Source organism: Syngnathoides biaculeatus, chromosome 23 (genome assembly GCF_019802595.1).
Source record: "Syngnathoides biaculeatus isolate LvHL_M chromosome 23, ASM1980259v1, whole genome shotgun sequence".
NCBI classification, from domain to species: Eukaryota; Metazoa; Chordata; class Actinopteri; order Syngnathiformes; family Syngnathidae; genus Syngnathoides; species Syngnathoides biaculeatus.
The window spans coordinates 3865693-3888606 of record NC_084662.1 but is presented as its reverse complement, the minus strand read 5'-3'; the positions used below and the strand labels follow the sequence as shown (position 1 = coordinate 3888606).

The 22914-nt window shown below is 42.9% G+C and overlaps 1 protein-coding gene across 2 annotated transcripts in view; it reads left to right on the top strand.

The window, feature by feature from the left end:
- Positions 1-1925: 1925 nt before the first annotated feature.
- Positions 1926-22914, top strand: part of slc16a10 (solute carrier family 16 member 10) — a 67770-nt gene continuing 46781 nt past the window's right edge. Inside the window, exons 1-2 of one of the 2 annotated variants that reach the window (XM_061812025.1) lie at positions 1926-3374; positions 6273-6948. In XM_061812025.1, coding sequence (XP_061668009.1) covers positions 6672-6948 — 277 coding nt within the window. In that variant the 5' untranslated portion in view covers positions 1926-3374; positions 6273-6671. The remainder of the gene's footprint in view (positions 3375-6272; positions 6949-22914) is intronic. The other variant, XM_061812024.1, reaches the window with a different exon arrangement.

Below are 22914 nucleotides of genomic sequence, written 5' to 3'. Positions count from 1 at the left end.
AAAACTTCACAAGGGGGGGGGGAGCAGCATTAATTGTGAATCTTAATAGACAAAGAAGATACACAATGTAAAACAAGAAGTTAAAACTCTGTAGATACCCCAAAATAAGAGACTAGATGAGAAAATACATACAGTACACAGCGATACCAATTTCTCCTGGTCTGAGAGGAGTACATTTTGTCACGTCCCATCGGAAACCAGAGTAGGACCCAAATGCAGGAACTCGGAAGACGCAAGGTAGTTCAAGAAGAGACACGTTTATTGTATGCAGAGGTCGGGGATCGAGCATGCAGTCCGGTGCAGCAGCGGTAGTTGTGACGTCGGGCGAAGAGAACAGATGAGCGGACAGGCAGGAGTCGGTACATGGGGAAACAATCAACGCAGGCAGAAGTATCAAGGAGTCAGGCTTACAAGGTTGGTCGGAGAACGGACGAAGGTCGGTACACACAGGTTCAATCAGGAATACGAGAGTGCTGGAACGGGACATAAAGCTCAGCGATCTGGCGGAGAACCAGTCGTCACCGGGTCCTATAGATACAGGGGATGATCAGCCCGCATGAGGCGCAGGTGTGTGCCTCCCAATTAGCGCAGCCGCGCGGGCACCCGCACAGCTCGTGCTGAAGCGGCAGGATCATGACACATTTCTCCAGATGTTTGGCAAATATTCAGTGATTACATTAAGTAATTTGTTTGGTAGATACATTTTTACACTGGCAGTAACTTCAAAGCTCTTACAGTATTATAATGTGTTGACAAATTCCACAAACTTGTATTCTTAAAGCATATACCATTATTTTAGAAAATGGGCCCTGTGGGATCCCACCAGGAAATCAGAGGGCATGCCCATTTGCAATGGCTTGAGCTCCAAAAAGTACAAATTTCACAATATTTGTCTTATTTCTCTTCAAAACAAATCTAACTAAACTTATAATAAGACTCATTAACCTAAAAGTCCATCCATTATCCAAGCTGCTCATCCTCACAAGGGTCATGGGAGAGCTGGAGCCTATCCCAGCCAACTTCAGGCAAAAGGCCAGTCAGTCAGAGGGCAGATATCGATCCCATGCTGCCTGCACTAAAGTCAGTATTTCAATCAGTCACAGATGTCAAACGGGTGCGAAAATAGCAGCAGATTATCTAAATTTGTGGGAGTCCCATAAAGGCAGACAACTGTTAGTGACAGCAAAAACCTCTAGAGGGCAGTAGAGAAGGCATCACAATGTTTTGTTTAAAATAATCACGTCCGACAACAAAAGTACACAAGCTTCATCTGAAGAAGAAAAAAACGGGAGAATTTTTTTTCTAGACTAATGAGCCGAAGAATCCTTTAGCAGAAGTGATGGACAACGACAAATCATGCGCTCCTAACCCCAAACATACAAGCTCATCTGTACAATGATGTCATAGCTTCAGCTTGTATGGCTTCTTATAAGACTCTCATCAAGCACCACTGATGGACATCATGTTGGCAGCAACATGATGTACTCAGTACTTTACAGAATCCTTTTGTTGGCTAATATAAAGGAAGATCAAAAAGGTCATTGGGAGATCTTTCATCTTGCGGCAAGAGAAGAAGGGATGGAAACTGAAGGTTTTTGGGCTGGCCAGACTGAAGCAAGTAACCAAATTCAAGGCTCGCAGCAGCAATAAACATTCATTTTTAGTGACTACTGTAAGATTTAAAAAAAAAAAAACACAACCCTTTCAAAGCCAAACTCGAAATACTTCTTCAGGACCTCCTCTATCTTAATACCAAACTTTCACGGTCCTGATGTCTGCTGCTTGCTGTTCCACCACCGGCCTGTCGGTGGTCTTAATGTGGATCAAGTTGTGTTCAGATGCTCCAGAGGAGGGAGAGAAGAACAGCACGATACAGTACAGTACTGCCTTCACATTGGCACACAGGAGGTCCAAAGTTTTTCCATTTCCTCTCATTCCTCAAGTTAACATGTTGTGCAAAGTCGTTAGATGAGCCAGAGGTGTTGATACTCACTTACTTTTTGCCTCAATCAACAAAATTGATTGAGGCAAATGTTAAATGTGTTAAAAAAAGAGGTCATGTCATTGTTGGAATTTCGCATTTTTGATAAGACACACCCAAGTATTTCTTATAAGTGGCCTTACATACCTCACTCTCATTCATACTTAGTCAGCATTTGGCCTTGATCCTTCTTTCCTGTCAGTTCAAGCGAGTGCATGGATGTTTCTAGGCACAGTGGCGTACTTCCTTGCCTTATCAAAGGATTGCACTTGATTGCGATAAGAGCCTTGGGAGGTTTAAGTTGGGTTGGCCATCCTCAGCAACCTCAGTGTTGCGTGGGACCTCATTTTTTTATTTTAGTTGGGCAATCACACACAGTATTTAATCTGAATGATTTCCCTTTTTTGAAGCAGTATCAATGATTACAGGATACCACCCATTCTATCACGCTTTCCCTGTACTTTGGTTGTAATGCTGCTGGATTTAACTTGTGGATTTGTTGCACTTGTCCATGGCACTAAAGTACCTTTCAGAGAAACATCATGTGTAGTTTTTAGGTGTATAATCCTATTAGAGCTCAAGGTTTATGATCAAAGGCTAAATCATGCTCAACTTATTATCATTATTAAGTCATGATAAGTCGTGTTTGTCATAGGTTTGAAGGTTTTCCAAAAGGGAAATTACTTCAATTTGGAATTGAACCAAAATTATGTAGCCTTCCTTGGTCACCTGATGTTTGGACTAATACTGGAAAAACCACCATTCTCTTCTTTCTGCTCAGCCTGTAGGAAGGAGCAAAAAAAGTGAATTCAAGTTGTCCCAAGGTTCTGTTCACGGACTGAAACATTCTTGAATGGAACAAACCATTGAAATGTGTTGAAATTGAATCAATCCATTCCAGCCCCATTGTGAAGTGATGTTCAAATGGTTTTAGCTATGCGCCGTTAGATACAGTAACTACATAGTTCTCTAGACAAAAAGTAAGTAAGTTTCTTTCGGCTTGTCCCTTTCGGGAAGGCCATCTGCCAGGTGCGCTCTGAACACACAGTGTCCAGTTTTTTCTGTCTGGTTGAATCTTTCCACAGCACCACTGGACTGTGGGTGATACAAGCAACTATTGTACCTCCAAGATGCGAAGTCCGCCCGGATGAACTGAGCTCTGTTATTGTTCATGATAACGTCAAGCGCAGCTCAGCGTGCAAACAGCGAAGACAGGATTTTGGTCCTGACAGATCTGGCAGGCAGAACCTCGGGCCAGGTCGTATGCTACCAGGAGAAATCACGGTGCTCATCACAGATGTCAACCATGATGTGGGTCCGCACGGTGGATGGTCATGGCAGGGGTTCTGGAGGAGGAGGTGGACTTGGCTGGCCTTTGCGCTGGTGACCAGAGGTGGGTACAGGAGCCAAAAATTGTACTGAAGTAAAAGTACTGTTACTTTAGAATAATATGGCTGAAGTAAATGTAATACTAAGTAGCCATACAACTATTCACTTGAGTAAGAGAAAAACTACTCAAGAGTAACTTGTAAATTCTCTTTTTTTAAAAAAATCAGAGCATCAACGTCAAATAATCCATCCATCCATCCATCCATTTTCTTTGCCGCTTATCCTCACATGGGTCGTGGGGCATGCTGGAGCCTATCCCAGCTGTCAACGGGCAGGAGGCGAGGTACACCCTGAACTGGTTGCCAGCCAATCACAGGGCACATGGAGACAGACAACAGTTGCACTCACAATCACACCCAAGGGCAATTTAGAGTCTCCCATTAATGTTGCATGGTTTCGGGATGTGGGAGGTGCCTGGAGGAAACCCACACAGACATGGGGAGAACATGCAAACTCCACACAGGCGTGTCTAGGGTCAAACCCGGGACCTCAGAACTGTGAGGCCAACGCTTTCCAGCGGCTCCACCGTGCCGCCTTCTGACAAGTACCATTTATCAAAAATCTCACTTGAGTAAATGTATCAGAGGTAATGGAGCGCATAATGAATGAATGAAAAAGCTCCCGAGTCACACAGATGTCATTCCGGGACAAGAGCTCGCCCTCCCTCTTCCAACCCTCCCAAGTGAAAGCTTGGAGCAGGGTCAATGTAAGGTTCGGAGTGGATCCTGCCAGCAGTTCCTGGAGAAGACAACAGTTGGAAAGGGCGTGTGCAGCATGAGGACCATTCTCTGTTTGTTGGTCCTGGTTGGTGTCTGGTGCAGGAGAAGAGGCAGACCAGGAGAGCAAGTCTGGCACCTCGTTGAAGTTAGTAAGATTATAAGTGGCTGGTGGTCCAGCTGTAGCATAAACTGCCATCCATACAGGTACTTGGGCCACCCTTCACAAGCCCAAACACAGGCCAAAGCCTCCCCAACTAAATACTTTTGTCCAGTAGTAGTATGTGACCTTGATGCAAATGCCACTGGGCGCTCAGACCCATGTTGGAGTTGGGACACCACTCCCCCGACTGCAGTGTTGAAAGCATCACAGGTTACAAACATGGGCTCTATAGATCAAAATAGACAAGTACAGGTGGAGAGGTAATGCAGCCATCCGGCACCAGGGGATGTCCTGCTTCAGGGAGGCACGCAGCAGTGCGATGCTTTTGGAATAGTTGGGGATGAAATTCAGGGAGAGGGCAATCATCCCTGAGATAGAAGGCAGCAGCGCTAGGCAAGAGGGCAAAGCGGTGTTGGTGTTTGAGTGCAGTAGACTCGGGCCATCGGTAGTCAGGTAAAATCCTCCAAATTTGATGGCAGGTGCTGCAAGGATACACTTCTCCCATTCAGTTTAAGGTTGTGGCTGGCAAGTACATCTAGTACCTTGGAGAGGCAATCGTTGGCCTGTGCACCACAATGTGATCCAGGTACATGACCCCACATGGGATGCAGGCACAGTTGGTGGTCATGATCTTTTGAGGCATAGCCCGAGGGTCATGCAAGTGTAGTGAAAAACAAACAAAACAGGTGGCTTACAAAGGCTGTGAGGTTATGTTTGTCAAGGTGTAGGGGAACCTGGAAGCAACCGAATTTTTTAATATAGTGGACTCGTAGAATTTGGCAGCCAGCCTCCTCCGATCACTGTCTGATCTCTCTTTCTCTCTCTCTCTCTCTCTCTCTCTCTCTTCTCTCTCTCTCTCTCTCTCTCTCTCCTCTCTCTCTCTCTCACACACACACACACCACACACACACACACACACACACATATTCACATACACACACAAACCTGATCAATATGTCTATTCAGCAAACAGATCCTTCATTCAGTCATTTAAGCAAATAATATTTCTGTAGAGCCCAATGCATGAGTTGTTGGTATCTGGCCACTTACTGAAATGGTGGCAGGTGTATGTGGACTCCGATTATTTCTTTTACTATTATTATTATTTTGTTCTGTTTTTTTAAATCAGAAAATTCTGTGTGGTTTCCTGCACACGCCTGATGAAAATGATCAGATGTGTTTTTATGTGCAGGGGAAGTGTAAAACACCAGATTGTTGCATTGTTTGCCACTATTTCCTTTTCGTGCTTAGTCACATCTCGATCAGGCTTGGTTCTTTGCCATGTTTATGTCTTAAAAAAAAAAAGTAAATCAATAAGGCAGAAAAGTGATGCATCTGGTTGGGTCATTGCCTTCACAGTTCTGAGGACTGGGGTTCAAATCCCTGCTCCGCCTGTGTGCAGTTTGTATTTTCTTCTCGTGCTTGCCTGCCTTGGTTTTCTCCAGGTACTCTGGTTTCCTCTCACATTCCAAAAACATGCATTCATTGGAGACTCTAAGTTGCCCTTAGGTGTGATTTTGAAGGTGACTGTTGTCTGTCTCCATGTGCCCTGCGATTGGCTGGCAACCAGTTCAGGGTGTACACCGACTCCTGCCTAGAGACATAACCAGAATAGGCTACAGCACTCCCACGACCATTGTGTGGATAAGCGGCTTATAAAAAGGATGTAAATCAGTGCTTCTGTTTTTTTTATGTGTGTCTGGGTAGTTGTTGGTATGGTTCCATCCCTCCTTTAGTTTAACTTTGTACTATGGCACTTATTTGTTTGTTTAAATGATTTTTCATTGTTTTGTTAATTTCTGTTGTTGTCACGCTCCGTTGGTGAATAATGTTAATTTGCTCCATTTGTTTGTGTCTGCCTCATTACCCTCAAACAATAGCATTAAAAGATGTGCAGATTTAGATCAACACATTTACATCAAATATAAACAGTATATCAAATCATATTTCAAGCACATAGCTGGAAATATTATATGAAACCAATTGATTTTTTAACGTTTTTATTGTTTTCAACCCCCGCCAGCTAGGGCCCCTCTGTTGGTTTCAGAGATGAAATGTGACCCTTGAGCACAAAAGTCGAAAAGTTTGCCCAGCCAGTTGTCCACAGCAGTAACGACACTGCTGTCACCGGCCGATCGTGTGCGGCTGTAACTCCACGACACTGCCTCTCGCTTATTCGTCGCGGCTCCAAGTCTTCGTCCAATCAGCAGCAGGATGCTCCGAAGCCCCGCCCCTCGGCACTGGCTATTTATAACACTGCCCAAGCCTCGGGATTCCTGACAGTTGCGACTCGATGCCCAAAAATCTCGGCCTTAACGGTTGCAGCGTCACCCGCGGATGCTGAAACACCCGAAGGACACGTTTTCACCTCACTCCCACAAATTCCTCTTTGGACTTGAATTCACAAGTTGACGCGCAAACAATGGCGCAAGAGACTATGGTCACAGATGGTGATGAGGCAGCCAAAGTCGCGCAGGTCCCGACCGGCGTGGAGAAGAAAGAGAACGGGGACAGCCAGATGGGAAGCGCGGAGTCCACGTTCGAACACCCGGAGGGCGGCTGGGGCTGGGTCGTCATGCTGGCTTCCATGTGGTGCAACGGCTCGGTGTTCGGTATCCAGAACGCCTTCGGGATCCTTTTTCTGTCCCTGCTGCGGGAGTTCGGTTCCGAGCACGACGACGACCTCCGCTTCAGGACAGGTGAGGAGCCACAAGGCAGCCCAGAACACTCACATCGATGCGCAGCCCGCAGTATTTCTGACCCCCCATACACGATGTCTGGACATCCAGAATGAGTTTTCGTTTGAATGAAGATAGGTTTGGCCCGTTTGAGTCAACATTTGACGGAAAAAAATTTCTTGATTGACTTCCTGTTAAAGCGACACTGTGCGGCCATGTTTCGTTTAAGTCCGACAAAAGGCATCGGAAACTCGTGGAAATTAATGCGATGCCCTTCTGTATATATTAACCGCGCGACCAACCGGCTTTGGTCGCTGGAAAAAGCCAGCTTGCCACTTCGACATCTCTGGTGGAAATGCTTCGTGGAGACGGCCTTAGATGGAGTTATTGTATTTGTCACCGTTTGTAAGAGCATCATTTAAATACAGATACATCAACCTACGCGGAGGGAGGTACTTCTTTTCTTTTCTCTTTTAGCTTCTCCCTAGTCCCGTACAATATAAATACATTATTATACCGCTTATTCAGGAACCAGTTCTGTCAAAAAACTCAGCATGATATGCATCTGTGTGTGTGTGTATATCCACAGGCACTACCGTTGAATTATTTGCCTTTAGGGTGTCGTCTGCTTTTTGTCTTTGATTCCGGTTTAGTACTCATCACGACTTGTTACTGTGTTTTTAGTGGTGGAGGTTAATTATAATTTAGACCAGAACAGATGTTTTCAGTGTCTAAATCATGTTTATTAATGAATGAAATGCATGTTATAGCTCGGTAATTCCTGTTCAAATAATGTCTGCACTTTGCATTACTGAGCCTGTTCAAACTCAAAAGTTTTTTTGTTTTTGTTTTCTGCTCTCTGAGGGCAGCTCAGTAATGATGCTCCGTTCATGTTATTCTGATCCAAAGCCTGATAATTGCAGTTTTTATATGGAATTGGAGATGAAGGGGGGAAGCCATATGACAATTCCCCATAACATCGCAAATTCTTCCAGGGAGGAAGAGCCTCAAGTCAAGCCCTTCCATGTCATTTGAGCAAGGCAAGCATCATTAGTTAAAAAGGCTAAATGGTTCAAACTAATGATTTTCTTCTTCATAGGGGAATAAATGCAATTGGCTTTCTTTATGCGTGGGTCAGACTACAAGATTTAGCACCTCTTTCTCCTTGGTTGTTGTTGCTATGATAAGGGTTATATCTTGTAGTGTTGACATGTTTTCCGGTCCTGCCTTCCCCCAACAATTTGATTTTGAAAAGATTAGCCTAGACGATGGGAAAAATTTGATGTTGTCTATCGTGTCGTGTTGCCAGTGTTCTGAGTTCTGCCAGTAGTTTGACACAGTGGGTGTCAATTTAGAGTGTCCAATTAATGTTGCATGTTTTTGGGATGTGGGAGGAAACCGGATTGCCCGGAGAAATCCCACACAGGCATGGGGAATACATGCAAACGCCACACAGGGAGGGCCGGGATTGAACCCTGGACCTCAGAACTGTGAGGCCAACGCTTTCCAGTTGCCCCACTGTGCCGCCAAAATAAATTCAACATTGTAATATTTATTGACTTTTAACATTGCCTATTTTCAATTTTATTTTATTTCATTTGTTTTTTTGTATCAAAATATCAATGCGAGCATAGGGAGAACATGCAAACTTCACACAGGAAGCTCAAACCCGCAACCTCACAACTGTGAGGTGGATGCGCTAACCACTCCCTTCACCATGATGTCGCTGTCTTGTATAATAGTGTTGAGTGGTAGTTTTGCCACCAGCTAGTATCCTATTGTTTACAAACAATCTGAATTGGCCCATTACAAACCACATCTTCAAAAGCAATAATAAGAATATAATATGCTGTTGGCAGTACAGTGGGGCAGTTGTAGCGCATTTGGCTCACAGTTCTGAGGGCTGGGGTTCTAATCCAGGCCTCCCCCCTTGCGGAGTTTGCATGTTCTCCAGGTACTCCCAAAAACATGCATTTATTGGAGACTCTAAAATTGCCCCTGGGTGTGATTTTGAGTGTGACTGTTGTCTGTCTCCTTGTGCCCTGCGATTGGCTGGCAACCAGTTCAGGGTGTACCCCACCTTCTGCCCGATGACAGCTGGGATTGGCTCCAGCACTCCCGCGACCCTCGTGAGGATTAGGGGCTCAGAAAATGGATGGATGCATATTATGCTGTGTTATGTATCACCATCAATAATGCCAACCTGCAGATACTATGCAAAGATAGATAGCCAACCTCAGATTTAGTGACGTTTCAGATCCACCACCCTCAATTCAGATAGATTGCATTTCGAATAATTTTTGCATGCTGTACCTGTGCCTTCAGAAGGGATTTACTCAGTTAAATTTCACAGGTAGTGCCGCCACTATTATGGCACAATTGCAGAAGTTTCAGTACTATACAAAAATTCATGACAACAGAATGCAACATACATCATCTGGAGCTCCTCAGAAGCAATATTTAAGTAGTGTTAAAAAAACATAAATCGTTGAAATAAAACTTCATGCTCACCAGAGACAAACATTATTGAATGTATTTTGTGCAGATCATTCCAGATGTGTTTTGCTCGTTTAAGATGACTTGCTCTGACCAACTAATCAAAGGACGGAAAACTACTGACATTATTAAGGGTCATTTCACTGGCCTTAGGAAGACGAATTTGAAATTTAATGATGAAAGAAACAGTCCCTTGCTAATATACAGTGCCATGAAAAACTATATTTGCCCCTTCTCAAATTCTCATTTTTTCCCCCGTAGTTTTCCCACTTTAATGTTTAAGACAATCAAACAAATGAAAATCTCGGACAAAGATAACCAAAGTAAACATAAAATTAACCCATTCATGGGCAGAGTAGCAATTTTTACCTTATTGAGATAAAAGTCCCCGAACAGGCCACAATCAAGGAAATAACACTTCTTTTTTGTTTATGGTTAAGTTATATGATAACTTTACTCATTCATAATCTCGTCCCAAAAATCTAACTGCTAACTTTGACCGATGAGTTATTCTCTCCTGATACCAAATTATGGCTTCAGATTAAAACATTTAAATATTTTGATATACTGAAGGATATAATGCATGCAAATCATTATTTCCCAAAAATGGGACACTGCCCACAAATGGGTTAAGCTTTTAAATGTTGATTTTATTAATGAGACAAAAATATTCAAAGCTACCTAGCCCTGTGTGAAGGTAACTGTCCCCCTTATTTAAATCATAATTTAAAATTAAAGTGGAGAAATTCTGGGAAAAAAAAAAAAGAATTTGAGAACATGTCAAATACTTACTCACAGCACTGTAGTTTAAGTTACATCAGCCAGCACGACTGATTCTGAAGGCCCCTGGGCAGATTAGATTGACTTGTCATTACAAATCTTTCCTAAACTTCATTTTTACTCAGCTCCCAAATAGTAGGTGCTAAATCGCATGTTCAGTTATTAACAGATTGCGCATGAAAAGTGGTGGAGTCCACCATTTAAAGAGTTTTTCTTTTTTTAATCTAGGTAGGTGTAATGGTGCTTTTCACCATGGAAATTATGTGAGAGACTTCCAAGCTCAAAATGAAACATGAAGTGATGGAATTGGAAGTGTTAACGGAAGTGGCAAACAAACATGTTCGTGACGGTAACAGGGAAAAAAAATCAACTGCTCCAATAATTTTTGCGAAAACAACTACATAAAAGTGACAAACTGATGTAACCCACTGAGTACACATGAATTGGATGTATCTGTCCAACCTGTATAACATTGCACTAAAAACACAGAACAACATGGCCGCAAAACTGCTCTGACACCACCTTCATTGTGCACTCTAATATATTTGACAATATCGTACGTACAGCATCAATATCAATAGATGATGCTTCTGTATTCATACTGTGCAAAGAAAATGGGATTTGTCAGGATACTGCTATTTTGTCCCACCCCCTACTTATTCTATTTTTGGTAACAACATTGTCAAGTCATTTCTGAGGCAACCTTTTTCCTGCAAAGAGTACGTTGCGCTTTTGAGTGGTTCACACACACATATGTGTGTGTGTGTGTGTATATATATATATATAGTAAGTTCCAAAGTATTGGACTTAAAGAAGGAAGATCAAAGATGATCATGGACATGAAAGCAATGACTTGTTACTGATATCTGGAAAACAAGGTCATAGCGCTTATTCAGTGTCAGATCAAGTTGCTCTGATGTAATCTTCTCTACTGGTTACACCTACGGGACATTTACAGTATTTGCACAGTATGTGGGGATGATATGCTGTGTTTACAGTTTCTTTTGTTCTTAATTCATTCATATACACTTTATTTGAATTGCATTGGAACAATACTACTCAGTTGCTTCTGGTCAACCTTTATAAGCTTTTTGTATAATTAATTGCTAGCTTTCTTTGTCCCCCCCCCCCCCCGACCCAACGTCAATTAATTTGCGGTACCATTTTCTTCTACAGAATACAAAGTAGTATACGAGAGCACCAACTTGTATGTGTCAGTTTTAAAAATATGATGTGTGCTCATAACAGTGTCATTGTGACGAATGGTGGTGTATTTTTTCATTCTGTCTAACATGTAGCACCACTGTTAATTTATTAAAAGTCACGGGGGAAGTAACTTCAGCAGGGATAGCCAGACTTCCCTTTTCCCCAGCAACTTCTTTCAGATCTTTCAGAGGGATCACGAGGCATTCCCAAGCCAGCCGAGAGACATAGTCCCTCCAGTGTGTCCTGGGTCATCCTCGGGGTCTCTTTCCGGTGGGACATGCCCGGAACACCTCACCAGGGAGGCGTCCAGGAGGCATCCAAATCAGATGCCCCAGCTACCTCATCTGGCTCCTCTCAACGCAGAGGAGCAGCGACTCAACACTGAGCCCCTCTCGGATGACCGAGCTTCTCACCCGATCTCTAAGGGAGAGCCCGGACACCCTGCGGAGGAAACTCATTTCGGCCGCTTGTATCCGGGATCTTGTTCTTTCGGTCATGACCCACAGCTTATGCCCATAGGTAAGAGTAGGAACGTAGATCAAGATTAGGGTAGATTGAGAGCTGGCGATCACGGCTTGATGAAGCCAACAGAACCACATCATCTGCAAAGAGCAGAAATGCAATGATGAGACCACCAAACCGGACACCCTCAACGCCTCAGCTGCGCCTGGAATTTCTGTCCATAAAAGTTATGAACAAAATTGGTGACAAAGGGCAGCCTTGGCGGAGTCCAACTCTCACCGGAAACAAGTCCAACTTATTGCTGGCAATGCGGACCAAACTCTGACAGCGGTCATACAGGGACATAACTGCCCGTATCAGGGGGTTCGGTACCCCATACTCCCGATGAACCCCCCACAGGACTCCCCGAGGGAAACAGTCGAACGCATTCTCCAATTTCACAAAACACATGTAGACTGGTTGGGCGAACTCCCATGCACCCTCAAGGATCCTGCCGAGGGTGTAGAGCTGGTTCATTGTTCCACAGCCTGGACGAAAAGCACATTGCTCCTCCTGAATCCGAGATTCGACTTCCCGACGGTCCCTCCTCTCCAGTACCCCTGAGTAGACCTTACCAGGGAGGCTGAGGAGTATGATGCCTCTATAGTTGGAACACATCATCCGGTCACCCTTCTTGAAAAAGGGGACCGCCACCCCAGTCTGCCAATCCAGAGGCACTGTCTGCGATGTCCATGGGATGTTGCAGAAGTGTGTCAACCAGGACAGCCCCACAACATCCAGAGCCTTTAGGAACTCCGGGCGAATCTCATCTGCCACCAAGGAGATTTTTAACCACCTCGGTGACCTCAACCCCAGAGATAGAAGAGCCCGACTCAGATCACCCAGACTCAGTTTCCTCGTGGGAAGGCGTGTTGGTGGAATTGAGGAGGTCTTTGAAGTATTCTCCCCACCGACTCACAACATTTGAGTTGAGGTCAGTAGGACCCCGTCTCCACTATACACAGTGTTGACGGTGCACTGCTTCTCCCTCCTGAGACGCCGGACGGCGGACCAGAATTTCCTTGAAGTCGTCCTGAAGTCGTTCTCCATGGCCTCACCTCCCACGCCCGGGTTTTTGCCTCAGGGACCACCAAAGCTGCATTCCGCTTCGCCAGCCGGTGCCTATCACCTGCCTCAGGAGTCCCACAGGCCAGTAATGCCCGATAGGACTCCTTCTTCAGCTTGACAGCATCCCTCAGTGTTGGTGTCCTCCAGCGTGTTCGTGGGTTGCCACCACAACAGGCACAGACCACCTTATGTGCGCAGCTCCATTCGGCTGCCTCAGCAATGGAGGTGGACATGTGAATACCGTTACGGTTGAACATTGTGTTCATTATGGACAATCCGTGATGAGCACAGAAGTCCAGTAACAGAACACCACTCGAGTTCTGATCGGGGTGCCGTTCTTCCCAATCACGCCCTTCCAGGTCTCACTGTCATTGACCATGTGGGCATTGAAGTCCCCCAGCAGAATTATGGAGTTGCCAGACGGTGCGCTCGCCAGCACTCCCTCTAAGGACTCCAAAAATCGTGGGTGCTCTGAACTGCTGTTTGGTGCATAAGCACAAACAGCAGTCAGGACCCATCCCCCTACATTTAGGTGGAGGGAGGCTACCCTCTCAGGGCCCGAGCTGGGGGGCAATAAGTATCCCCACACCTGCTCGGTGTCTCCCCCCGTGGGCAACTCCAGAGTGGAACAGAGTCCAACCCCTCTCAAGAGGAGTGGTGCCAGAGCCCAAGTGGTGCGTAGAGGCGAGTCTGACTGTATCTAGTCAGAACTTCTCAACCTCAGGCACCAACTCAGGCTCCATCCCTGCCAAAGAGGTGACATTCCATGTCCCTAGAGCTAGTTTCATTAGCTGGGGATCGGATTGCCAAGGTCTCTGCCTTCGGCCACCACCCAGGTCACATTGCACCCGACCCCTATGGCCCCTCTCACAGGTGGTGAGCCCATGGGAAGGAGGACCCATGTTACCCTTTTGGGCTGTGCCCCATGGGTGCAGGCCCGGCCACCAGGCACTCGCCTTCGAGCCCCACCCGGGTGTCCTGTGTCCGCACAAGGAAAACCAAAATCCAATTTTTGTAGTCATCATAGGGGTTTTGGAGTCGTAATTTGTCTGGTCCCTCACCTATGACCTGTTTGCCATGGGTGACTCTACCAGGGGCATGAAGCCCCAGACAAAATTAGCTCCTAGGATCATCGGGACACACAAACCCCTCCACCATGATAAGGTGACGGCTCCAGGATGGGTTTATACATGTGGTGATGTTAATTTTCTGAAATTGTTGTCAAAGTCACACACCACCACAACTATAGTACTTGAGTGTACCACACAAACTGAGCTTTTCCTTCACTTGCCGGAGTTCACCGGCACTCTGTCATAATGATTGATGTCTTCCCTCAAATTAAGCTGAAACAGCTGAAGGACTGTGGGAATTTGGTAAGTTGGACTTAAACATTGCTTATGTAACTCTCAGCAAAGGCGTCCAAACCCTTTCTATGACGCGAAGGCTCGGGGAACAGTTGTCTGCAATGTACACTCTTTACAAAATCCAATGCCCAAAAAAAATGGAAGCCGTTACAGAACCATACTGTGGTATCATTTGGTAGTGTGGTAAAACTGCTGTGTCATGCTTTTAGCTCTGCTCACACTGCAGGGCATCATGCCCAATTGGGATCTGTTGTTAAAGCCCATCTTTTTATGTTCACATTACAAAAAGAAAGGAGTGGTTTCTACTGTGGTTGGAATGAGTCTGTGATGGCACATGCACAAAACAGTGTATCATATTGCTCATGTGCACACAAACACTAGGTGCCGTGTATACGGAAGTACATTCGGCAGCTTGTATAGGTCTCATCATGATGCAATTTTGGCAATTTCCAGGATTTTGTCTTAATGGAGCCAACATTTTTTTCCGCCACTGAAAGTTTTCCGCTCCTTTCTCTGCCGTGTCTTCTTTCTGTTTCATTATACAATTGTGACGTTTGTCGCCTTTTAGTGACGTGTAGGTTGGATGAGTGTTACGTGAGCGTTCAAAAGCATTTGCATAACATATCCAATTTATAGCCACACATGAGCGAGGCCTGCATGGAATATAAAAGGCAAAAAGGCCCACTGTAGTTATAAATGCCTTTGGATTATTTATGTTTCTGCTTTCCAAGATTCTGTTTAAATTATTATCTTTGGCTTCGTTAATTGGCTTAGAGAAAAGTAGTGTACTACTTGCTACAGTATATTTTAGAAGGCTTGGGTCTCGGGAAGAAACTCAATTTCTACCTGATTTTATCGGAAGCTGTTGCGATAGTGAAGGGTGAAAAAGAATCTGCAAGCTTTGTGGGAATGTGCTGGCTAACAGTGTCCTCACTGATTTCTTTCAGCTGTTCCGGTCAAGCTCATTCAGTTCTGGATGATTTAGAACAGGGGTGTCAAACTTGTTTTTGTTGAAGCCCACATTGTATTTATGGTTTACCTCACAGAGCCGTTATGACTGTGAACCCATAAAAAATCCTAAATTGCACACATGAAATTTATGAAGTAGTTTTGGAATCAGAAATCTAGGGTAATGTGCTTTTCATCTTTTGATGTTTGGGAACACAAAAATCCTTAAATGTCTGAACATTATATGTTATGGTATGACAATTTGATATTTGGAGAAAGGTTTTAATAAGAATCTTAAAAGTTGACTACCTTGCCTTGGTGGGCCACATAACATCATGTGGTGGGCCTAATCTGTCCCTCTGGCCTTGAGTTTGACATTTGTGATTTAGAAGGAAACTGACGTACGCAGTTCTGTTCACCAGATAAATTGGTTATAACTTTGTAGCGTGACAAGGCCTCTTTTGTATGGATATATTGTTGGCTGTGTTGCATCTAAAGTACAATCATTTACCCCAATCCATATCATTTTTCACTCAGGAATTATTCAATCTTAAATGAGTAATAAGTTTGTTTTGAAATTAGTTATTATTGAGTATATTTCAAATCTGGGTTTTGTTCTTTTAAAGAAGATTAAGGTTTCATTTCATGGAGGAAGTTCCAACAGTGGTTGCGAAAGGTTGAGTGAGAGGCTCCTTCTCTCTTGAACATCCGGTTGAGAGCCCACAAAGATATGAACATCATAAATCCTCCCAAGGACGTTTTCATTATCTGACATTGGTATATTTGCCACACAGAAAGTACATATATAGCTGAAATGACAGATATAAAAATAACAGTTGAATTTTTGCTCAGAGAACTGGTTTGGTAGTGTTTCTCAGACACACATGTTATCATGTTTGAGACAGTTTTTAATTGGTAGACATTTTTAAAACCAATTCCAACACAGTGAATAAAAACCACAAAATGTGCAATTTATCTATATTCCAATATGTAGTAATGATCCTCTAATAATCACGTAGCAAATTGTGATACTATCACGTTTAGTCCAGGCAATGAATTTGACTGCTAATAGTGTGGCAGTATCTTATTTCTAAGGACTGTGGTTTTGGAACCGCAAGGTCTTGGGTATTAGTCACGCTGTGGATGAAAATGCAGAAATGGCAACTAATTATTCCAGAGATGCTGGTGTGCTTGCTTGCTACTGTTGAGTTGGCCTTCCACAAGGCTTTGCCCCCATTCCGAAGCTCTAGTAGGGTAGCACCTTTCGCATTGTCTCTCTAACGCTACATTTCTCCTTTCATGCATGCATGAGTGTGAGCCAGTTCGTATAAACTTAATTTTCCTTGAAGGGATTGTAATTACACTTTAAAATGTTAAAATATTACCAATTTAATCCGCAATACTACTTTTTTGTTGTTGTTATTTGATGCTTAGGTTTAGGAATGACAAATTTAAAGGGAGTCTGCACATAGATTGTTCTGAAATAGGAACTAGCCACCATACCCTTAGGACATGACCACACCTATCTTTCCACTTTGTGTGAAGACAGCAGTTTCCCTCAACCGGAAAACTTCATTCTGCTGTTGACACATGCACCTCAGTGGAAATTAATCTTAGACGCACTAACGTACGTTCTCATCTTCTCTGTATGTCAGACAGACAGTACCTTTTAAATCTGACACTGTGGGGCCTACTATTGCCTTTCTGGGTTGTCGCTGGACATGCACTCAGAAAGAGAAGATAATGTGGGATAAAAATGTCCTTGCGCTTACTTAGCACAGAAACATAACCAGACCAATTAGTCTAGACCCTAAAACTCAAACCTCTTATGAAATGCCCCAAATTCACTTTTCCTTGATGGATTCAGATTTCTAATACATGGCTATTAACCATTTAAATATTAATAAGATAGCATGAACGAGACATTTTCACAGATAGCATATCAGCTCAGTAGTTGCTATACAGACACAGATATTCAACCATTTACTTAGTGGGTATACAGGGAGGGTTACATGCTGCAATAAATAATAAACAACCAATCTTTCTTTGTAGTAAAAATAGTAAAAACTATATCCGTGGTGTATGTAATAATACATGTGCTGTACTTTATCAGACAAGTCAGGTGACCACCCAAGTGGCTGATGCATTTTTGGTTTTGTTAGCTGATTGCAATAATAAAGTGATTTAAATGGGAAGCTAGTCAATGTCTTCTCTTCTCACGTAGTGTATCATCCATCTGTTGCCAAAACTATGTTCGCTAAACTGCTACTCCTAATCAACCAATAGCAATGAGTAACACTGGGGCGGAGCGGCTCAGCCCATAGATGCACCTGACAAAGGTCAAGTTCAGTGGCCTTTCGTATCCATGTACAGGACTCTGGTTCCTCCCTTATGTGAATATGTGAGCCGCTTTCGATAAGTCGGCCTGACATCAAATGTTAGGGAAGCCACAGACCTTTGGACCGAAATGAAGCTTGAAACGGTTACAGATTGCTATGTTTGAGTAATTTCCAGTAACCTGTACCAATGTCTTTTACTGGGATTCATCATGAAGTACAAGAAGTTATATCTCGTTTGTTTGAGTATTAACTTCACTTTGAAAACATAAAGGGTATGCAAGTTACTGTACATGCAGCCACTGTTTTGTTAGTGTTAGCCACGCCGACTGGACTAAGACCTTGAACATTTTTCAGTCTCACCACCTCTATAATGCTGTATGTGAGGTAGCCTTTTGAAGTTTTTGTTTTTTTTAATCAGTTAAACATACTGAACTTCTCCGAAGAGATATGCAGTACTTGGCTGGAGTTTGACCAACATGGAGTTTGTACTTTCAGCATTTCATTTACCCAAGCCCCACGTAGTCCCAAGGTATTGGAATATTTGAAATGAAAAATTTATATTTTTAATAATATATTAATTTAACATTATTTTGAGTTCTTTATCTGTGAATGTTTCACTGTGAGCCCTGATCTGACACATACTGTCACACACAAAGCCAATGGAAGATCCGATTTGACAGTTTTTAACTGACAGCTGACAATTTTTAAAAAAAACAAATATACACAAACTATATCTTGCTATATATTTGGCAAACGTAATTAAATAGAAGTAGAAATATACAGTGGATATAAAATCCTACCTTCACCTGTTCAAATCTTGGGTTTTTGTGTTATCAGAAAAAACGAGGCTCAAGATAAATCATTTCAAACCCTTTTCAGACGTTGTAACCAATTACCTTTATAACTTCAGTTATGTATAAAATCAGCAGGTTTATTTAACCGATCACCAATCCAATTGCAAGATGGAGCTGTGTGTCTATTTAACGTTCATGTTTGTTTACTGTATGTACTTGTATAGTGTATGCAGTGTTCCCGCATTATCCATGGGGGTCATACCCCGGCGAATAACAAAAATCAAAAAATAACGGATGCAGTATTAATATACCTATGTATGATATGTACCATATTTTTGAAACCATAAGACGCACTTAAAAGTCTTACATTTTCTTCAAAATGGACAGCCTAAATTATTTGCAGAATTGTTGTGTGACTTGTCCAATGACGTACAGTGGTGCCTTTACTAACAAAATTAATCCATTCCGGAAGTTGTTTTGTAATGTGAATTTATCATAAGTAGAAATGCATTTTACATTTACATAGCCTAATCCATTCCAAGCCAACCGATTACCCCCACCCCACCGGCACCACAGACAAACACCCACAACCACACACACACACCGTCAAAAATAAACATTCACTTTACATAATGTAAATAATGAAAAAAAATACTGTATATTCATTTGGTAGGTGGCATGGGAATACATGAGGACAGTGGGTGTTAGAGAAGAAGATGCACGAGATGGGTTTAGATAGAAAAAGATGACATGCCGTGGCAACCCCTAACGGGACTAGCTGAAAGGAAAAAAGAAGACGGTGGATCAGCTGGGAAGCGTTGGCCTCACAGTTCTGAGATCCTGGGTTGAATCCCAGCCCCACCTGTGTGGAGTTTACATGTTCTCGCCATGTCTACATGGGTTTTCCCCGGGTACTCCGTTTTTTCCCCACATTCCAATAACATGCAATATTAATTGGACACTCTAAATTGCCCTTAGGTGTGATTGTGAGTGCGGCTCTTTGTCTTGATGTGCCCTACGTTTGGCTGGCAACCAGTTCAGGGTGTACTCGTTGTCAGCTGGGATAGGCTCCAGCATTCCCTGCGACCCTTGTGAGGATAAGCAGCTAAGAAAATGGATGGATGGATGGATGTTCATTTACCTTTGGCATTGGGCAACTATGCGAAGAGAACTGTGAGGGACAAGCAAAAGGCATCGTGGGGACTTAGGAGGAGGCAAATTTTGACAGTTGAGAGACAACATACGTATGAACGTACACAACCACACAACTTAATTCCACGAGTTTCTTTGGGCTCATGGTGAAGAAAGATAATATAAACACAAACGTTGTACTTTTCAAATGTGCATTAGTTTGTGAGAGCGTGTGACAGCGGTAGCGTGATGCGGTGACAGTCGAGTGTCCAAGGGAATCAAAAAGTGTCATGGGTAAAGATTGACGTCGCTCCTAGCCAATGGGATGCCAAAAAGATGCTGTGATGATAGCCAATGGGATAGCAGCTCTATCACGCCACACAAACCAAGATACAGGATATTTACGTTCGGGGGAATTTAGGGAATCTAGCGCCTATTTTTTTCCTTTTGTATCCTGAATTTCCTTCGTAACTAGATACGATAATTTTCCGAGGAGGCGTTTTGTAAGCTGAATTTTTTTTTTTTTTGTTTGCAAGTAGAAGTACCACTGTAAACTTGAACACAATGGTTACACTGTCAGCATGTATGCCAACACGTGTTTAAGCGTGTATGTAAGATACCATATGACTGTGCTCACGAGGCAGTGCATTTCACATCTGTAAGCAGAAGTTCACATTGCCCTACACACTGCCTTTGAAGGCAGGTCATTATTGACGATGTTGTACAAATTGAGACTAAAATTATCACACGACAGCAAACAGAATAGCATAACTAGCAAATAATAAAACAAAAGTATGGCTCACGAAATAATTGACACAATACATACAGTTTAAATGCTATTTATATGCTCCCAGCATTCTTTGCGGTGCTCCCATCAAGCATTGCGGCACTAAGGACCTAAATGCAATTGTTCCTCACTGCCTTTTGAGTGCCATCATATTGCAGCTTACATGCACGCAAAAACACCATACATCCATCCATCAATTTTCTTAGCTGCTTATCCTCACGAGGGTCACAAGAGTGCTGGAGCCAATCTCAGCTGTCATCATGCAGGAGGCAGGGTACAGCGTGAGCTGGTTGCCAGCCAATTGCAGGGCACATGGAGACAGACAACAGTCACACTCACGATCACAGCTCGGGGCAATTTAGAGTGTCCAATTAATGATGCATGTTTTTGGGATGTGGGAGGAAACTGGAGTGCCCTGAGACGCAGGCACAGGAATAACATGCAAATTCCACACAGGCAGGGATGGGATTTGAACCCCATTCCTCAGAACTGTGAGGCCATTGCGCTCCAGCTGCTCTACCGTGCCACCAAAGATTAACCAGCGTGTTTAAATATATTTTGTTGGCTAAGTCACAAAACAGCATTTCCAAATGTTGGAACATAGTGTGGAGATAAGGTGCACAACATTGTAAGGCGGCATGGCTAATGTGGTGCCTATTTAGGAGATAATTTATGACCTCTACGGTCATGAAAATATGTGAAAATACGGTAACGTGAAAAAAAAACAATTTGTGAATATGGAGGGCTGCAAATGGTGAACAGTGAATGCGCAAGGGCACACTATTCAAAGTATCTTTAAAAGTATTCACTATGAGGATCCATTCCCAAGCTTGATGATGACCTCCACACGTATTTCCTTATTTAATTGCCCCCCCAACATACGCACCCACACACACACATACACACACACACACACACACCACACACACACACACAATTCATTTGTGTGGTTTATTGTTGTGTTCACCATGTTCGTAAAAGGCATGGTGGTATCGCAAGGAAGATTTTATTTTAGTTGTCTGGCAATGCATTTGGGAAAGACCACATTTGTCTTGTAGTCTGATACAGGCATTACATGTTGTCTGTCTCAGATGTGTTATCTGTCCCATGCCGCCAACATTCAAAATAACTTTATTGCTGGTTGGATATTTAGTGTACAATGTCAAAAGACACAACAAAGCTAAAAATAAACTACTGTTTGACTTCAAACACACTGTACACGATGACGACGCTGAGTAAATGTCTTTTGTGGAGTGATTGGCTCAGCGATTTACGACAAGGTTGATCAGTCGATCATAATAAAATGCTAATTACCGATCAAGCTGATCAAATCTGTTTAAAGTCCACACAGTTTATGGAATACGCTTCCAAAAGTCTTGAGAAGTTTTCTTTTCAATAATATGACAGACCTTTGTTCTATTTTGACAGCAGTAGTTTTCACCTTGTAAGTCTGTGTTGGATACGATTTTTTTTTTTTCCCTAATCTCTTGCTTATTATTATATCATGAACACTGAAGCAAGCAAGGCCTTTAGTTTTTAAGGTGTCTTAAATTACTTAGTGGGCTATTTTTCATTTGTTTGATTATCTTCGGCATTAAAATTTGAAAACTACAAAGATATAAGAATTTGAGAAGGGGCCAATAGTTTTTCACAGCACTGTAGTATTTTTATATCCTCTGTGGATAGCCAAATAATTTGTAAAACAACATTCTTTTTGTAAACATTATCTTTTAAAGCATTTGAAAAAATGCAACACATCTTTCAGTTAGGACTCACACGCTTTAGTATTGTGTTGGAGTCTTAACAGCTGGTCAGCAGAACCATTTCAGATTGAAATCAACAAACAAACTTGACTCAAATCTGGTTAATGATTTGTGAAGGGCTTGTACTGTGTTTCTGTGAAGGCTGTCGAGAGATAAAGCACGGAGAAATTAAACATGTTGGAAGTAGACGGCCACGTCATTGCCACCTGGTGGTCCAATTGTTTTGCCTCTGCTCATGGCACAAACGTTCGAGACACAACCCAAGAGATCTGAGAACTTCCAGTAAATGGCTTTCAAGGCCTTATTCTCAGGCAACTGTTTGATTTGACTGTTAGCCAGGTAGAAAACCAGATATGTCTGTTTTTGGCAGTGAATCATAAACACGGGGGGAAAAAACTCAACCACTACCCATACTAATATTTGATCAAGACACATGATAGTATTTTTAGATAACGATCGACAGAGACAAAGTTAGATACTTAGTAGTGTCTTTAGTGAAAATGAAAAGAAGACAAAGCCTAACAATAATTCTGCTCTTGAATTAAGGAACAATTGAAATGTGAAATTAAAGCATTTCAAAATGCTAATGTAACATATAATTGCAGTTACCACACAATTGACCCCTCCGTACAGGGCACTTAACCATGCCTCCTGAAGTTACGTCACGCCACGTGCGCTAATGTAAGACAAACGGTAAAAATGGCAAATACAATACAATACATTCTGAACTGAGACAGACTCTATGCTTCTGATTTCATTCAAATCAACGATATATTATAGATTCTAAATACAATACATTCTTAACTGAGA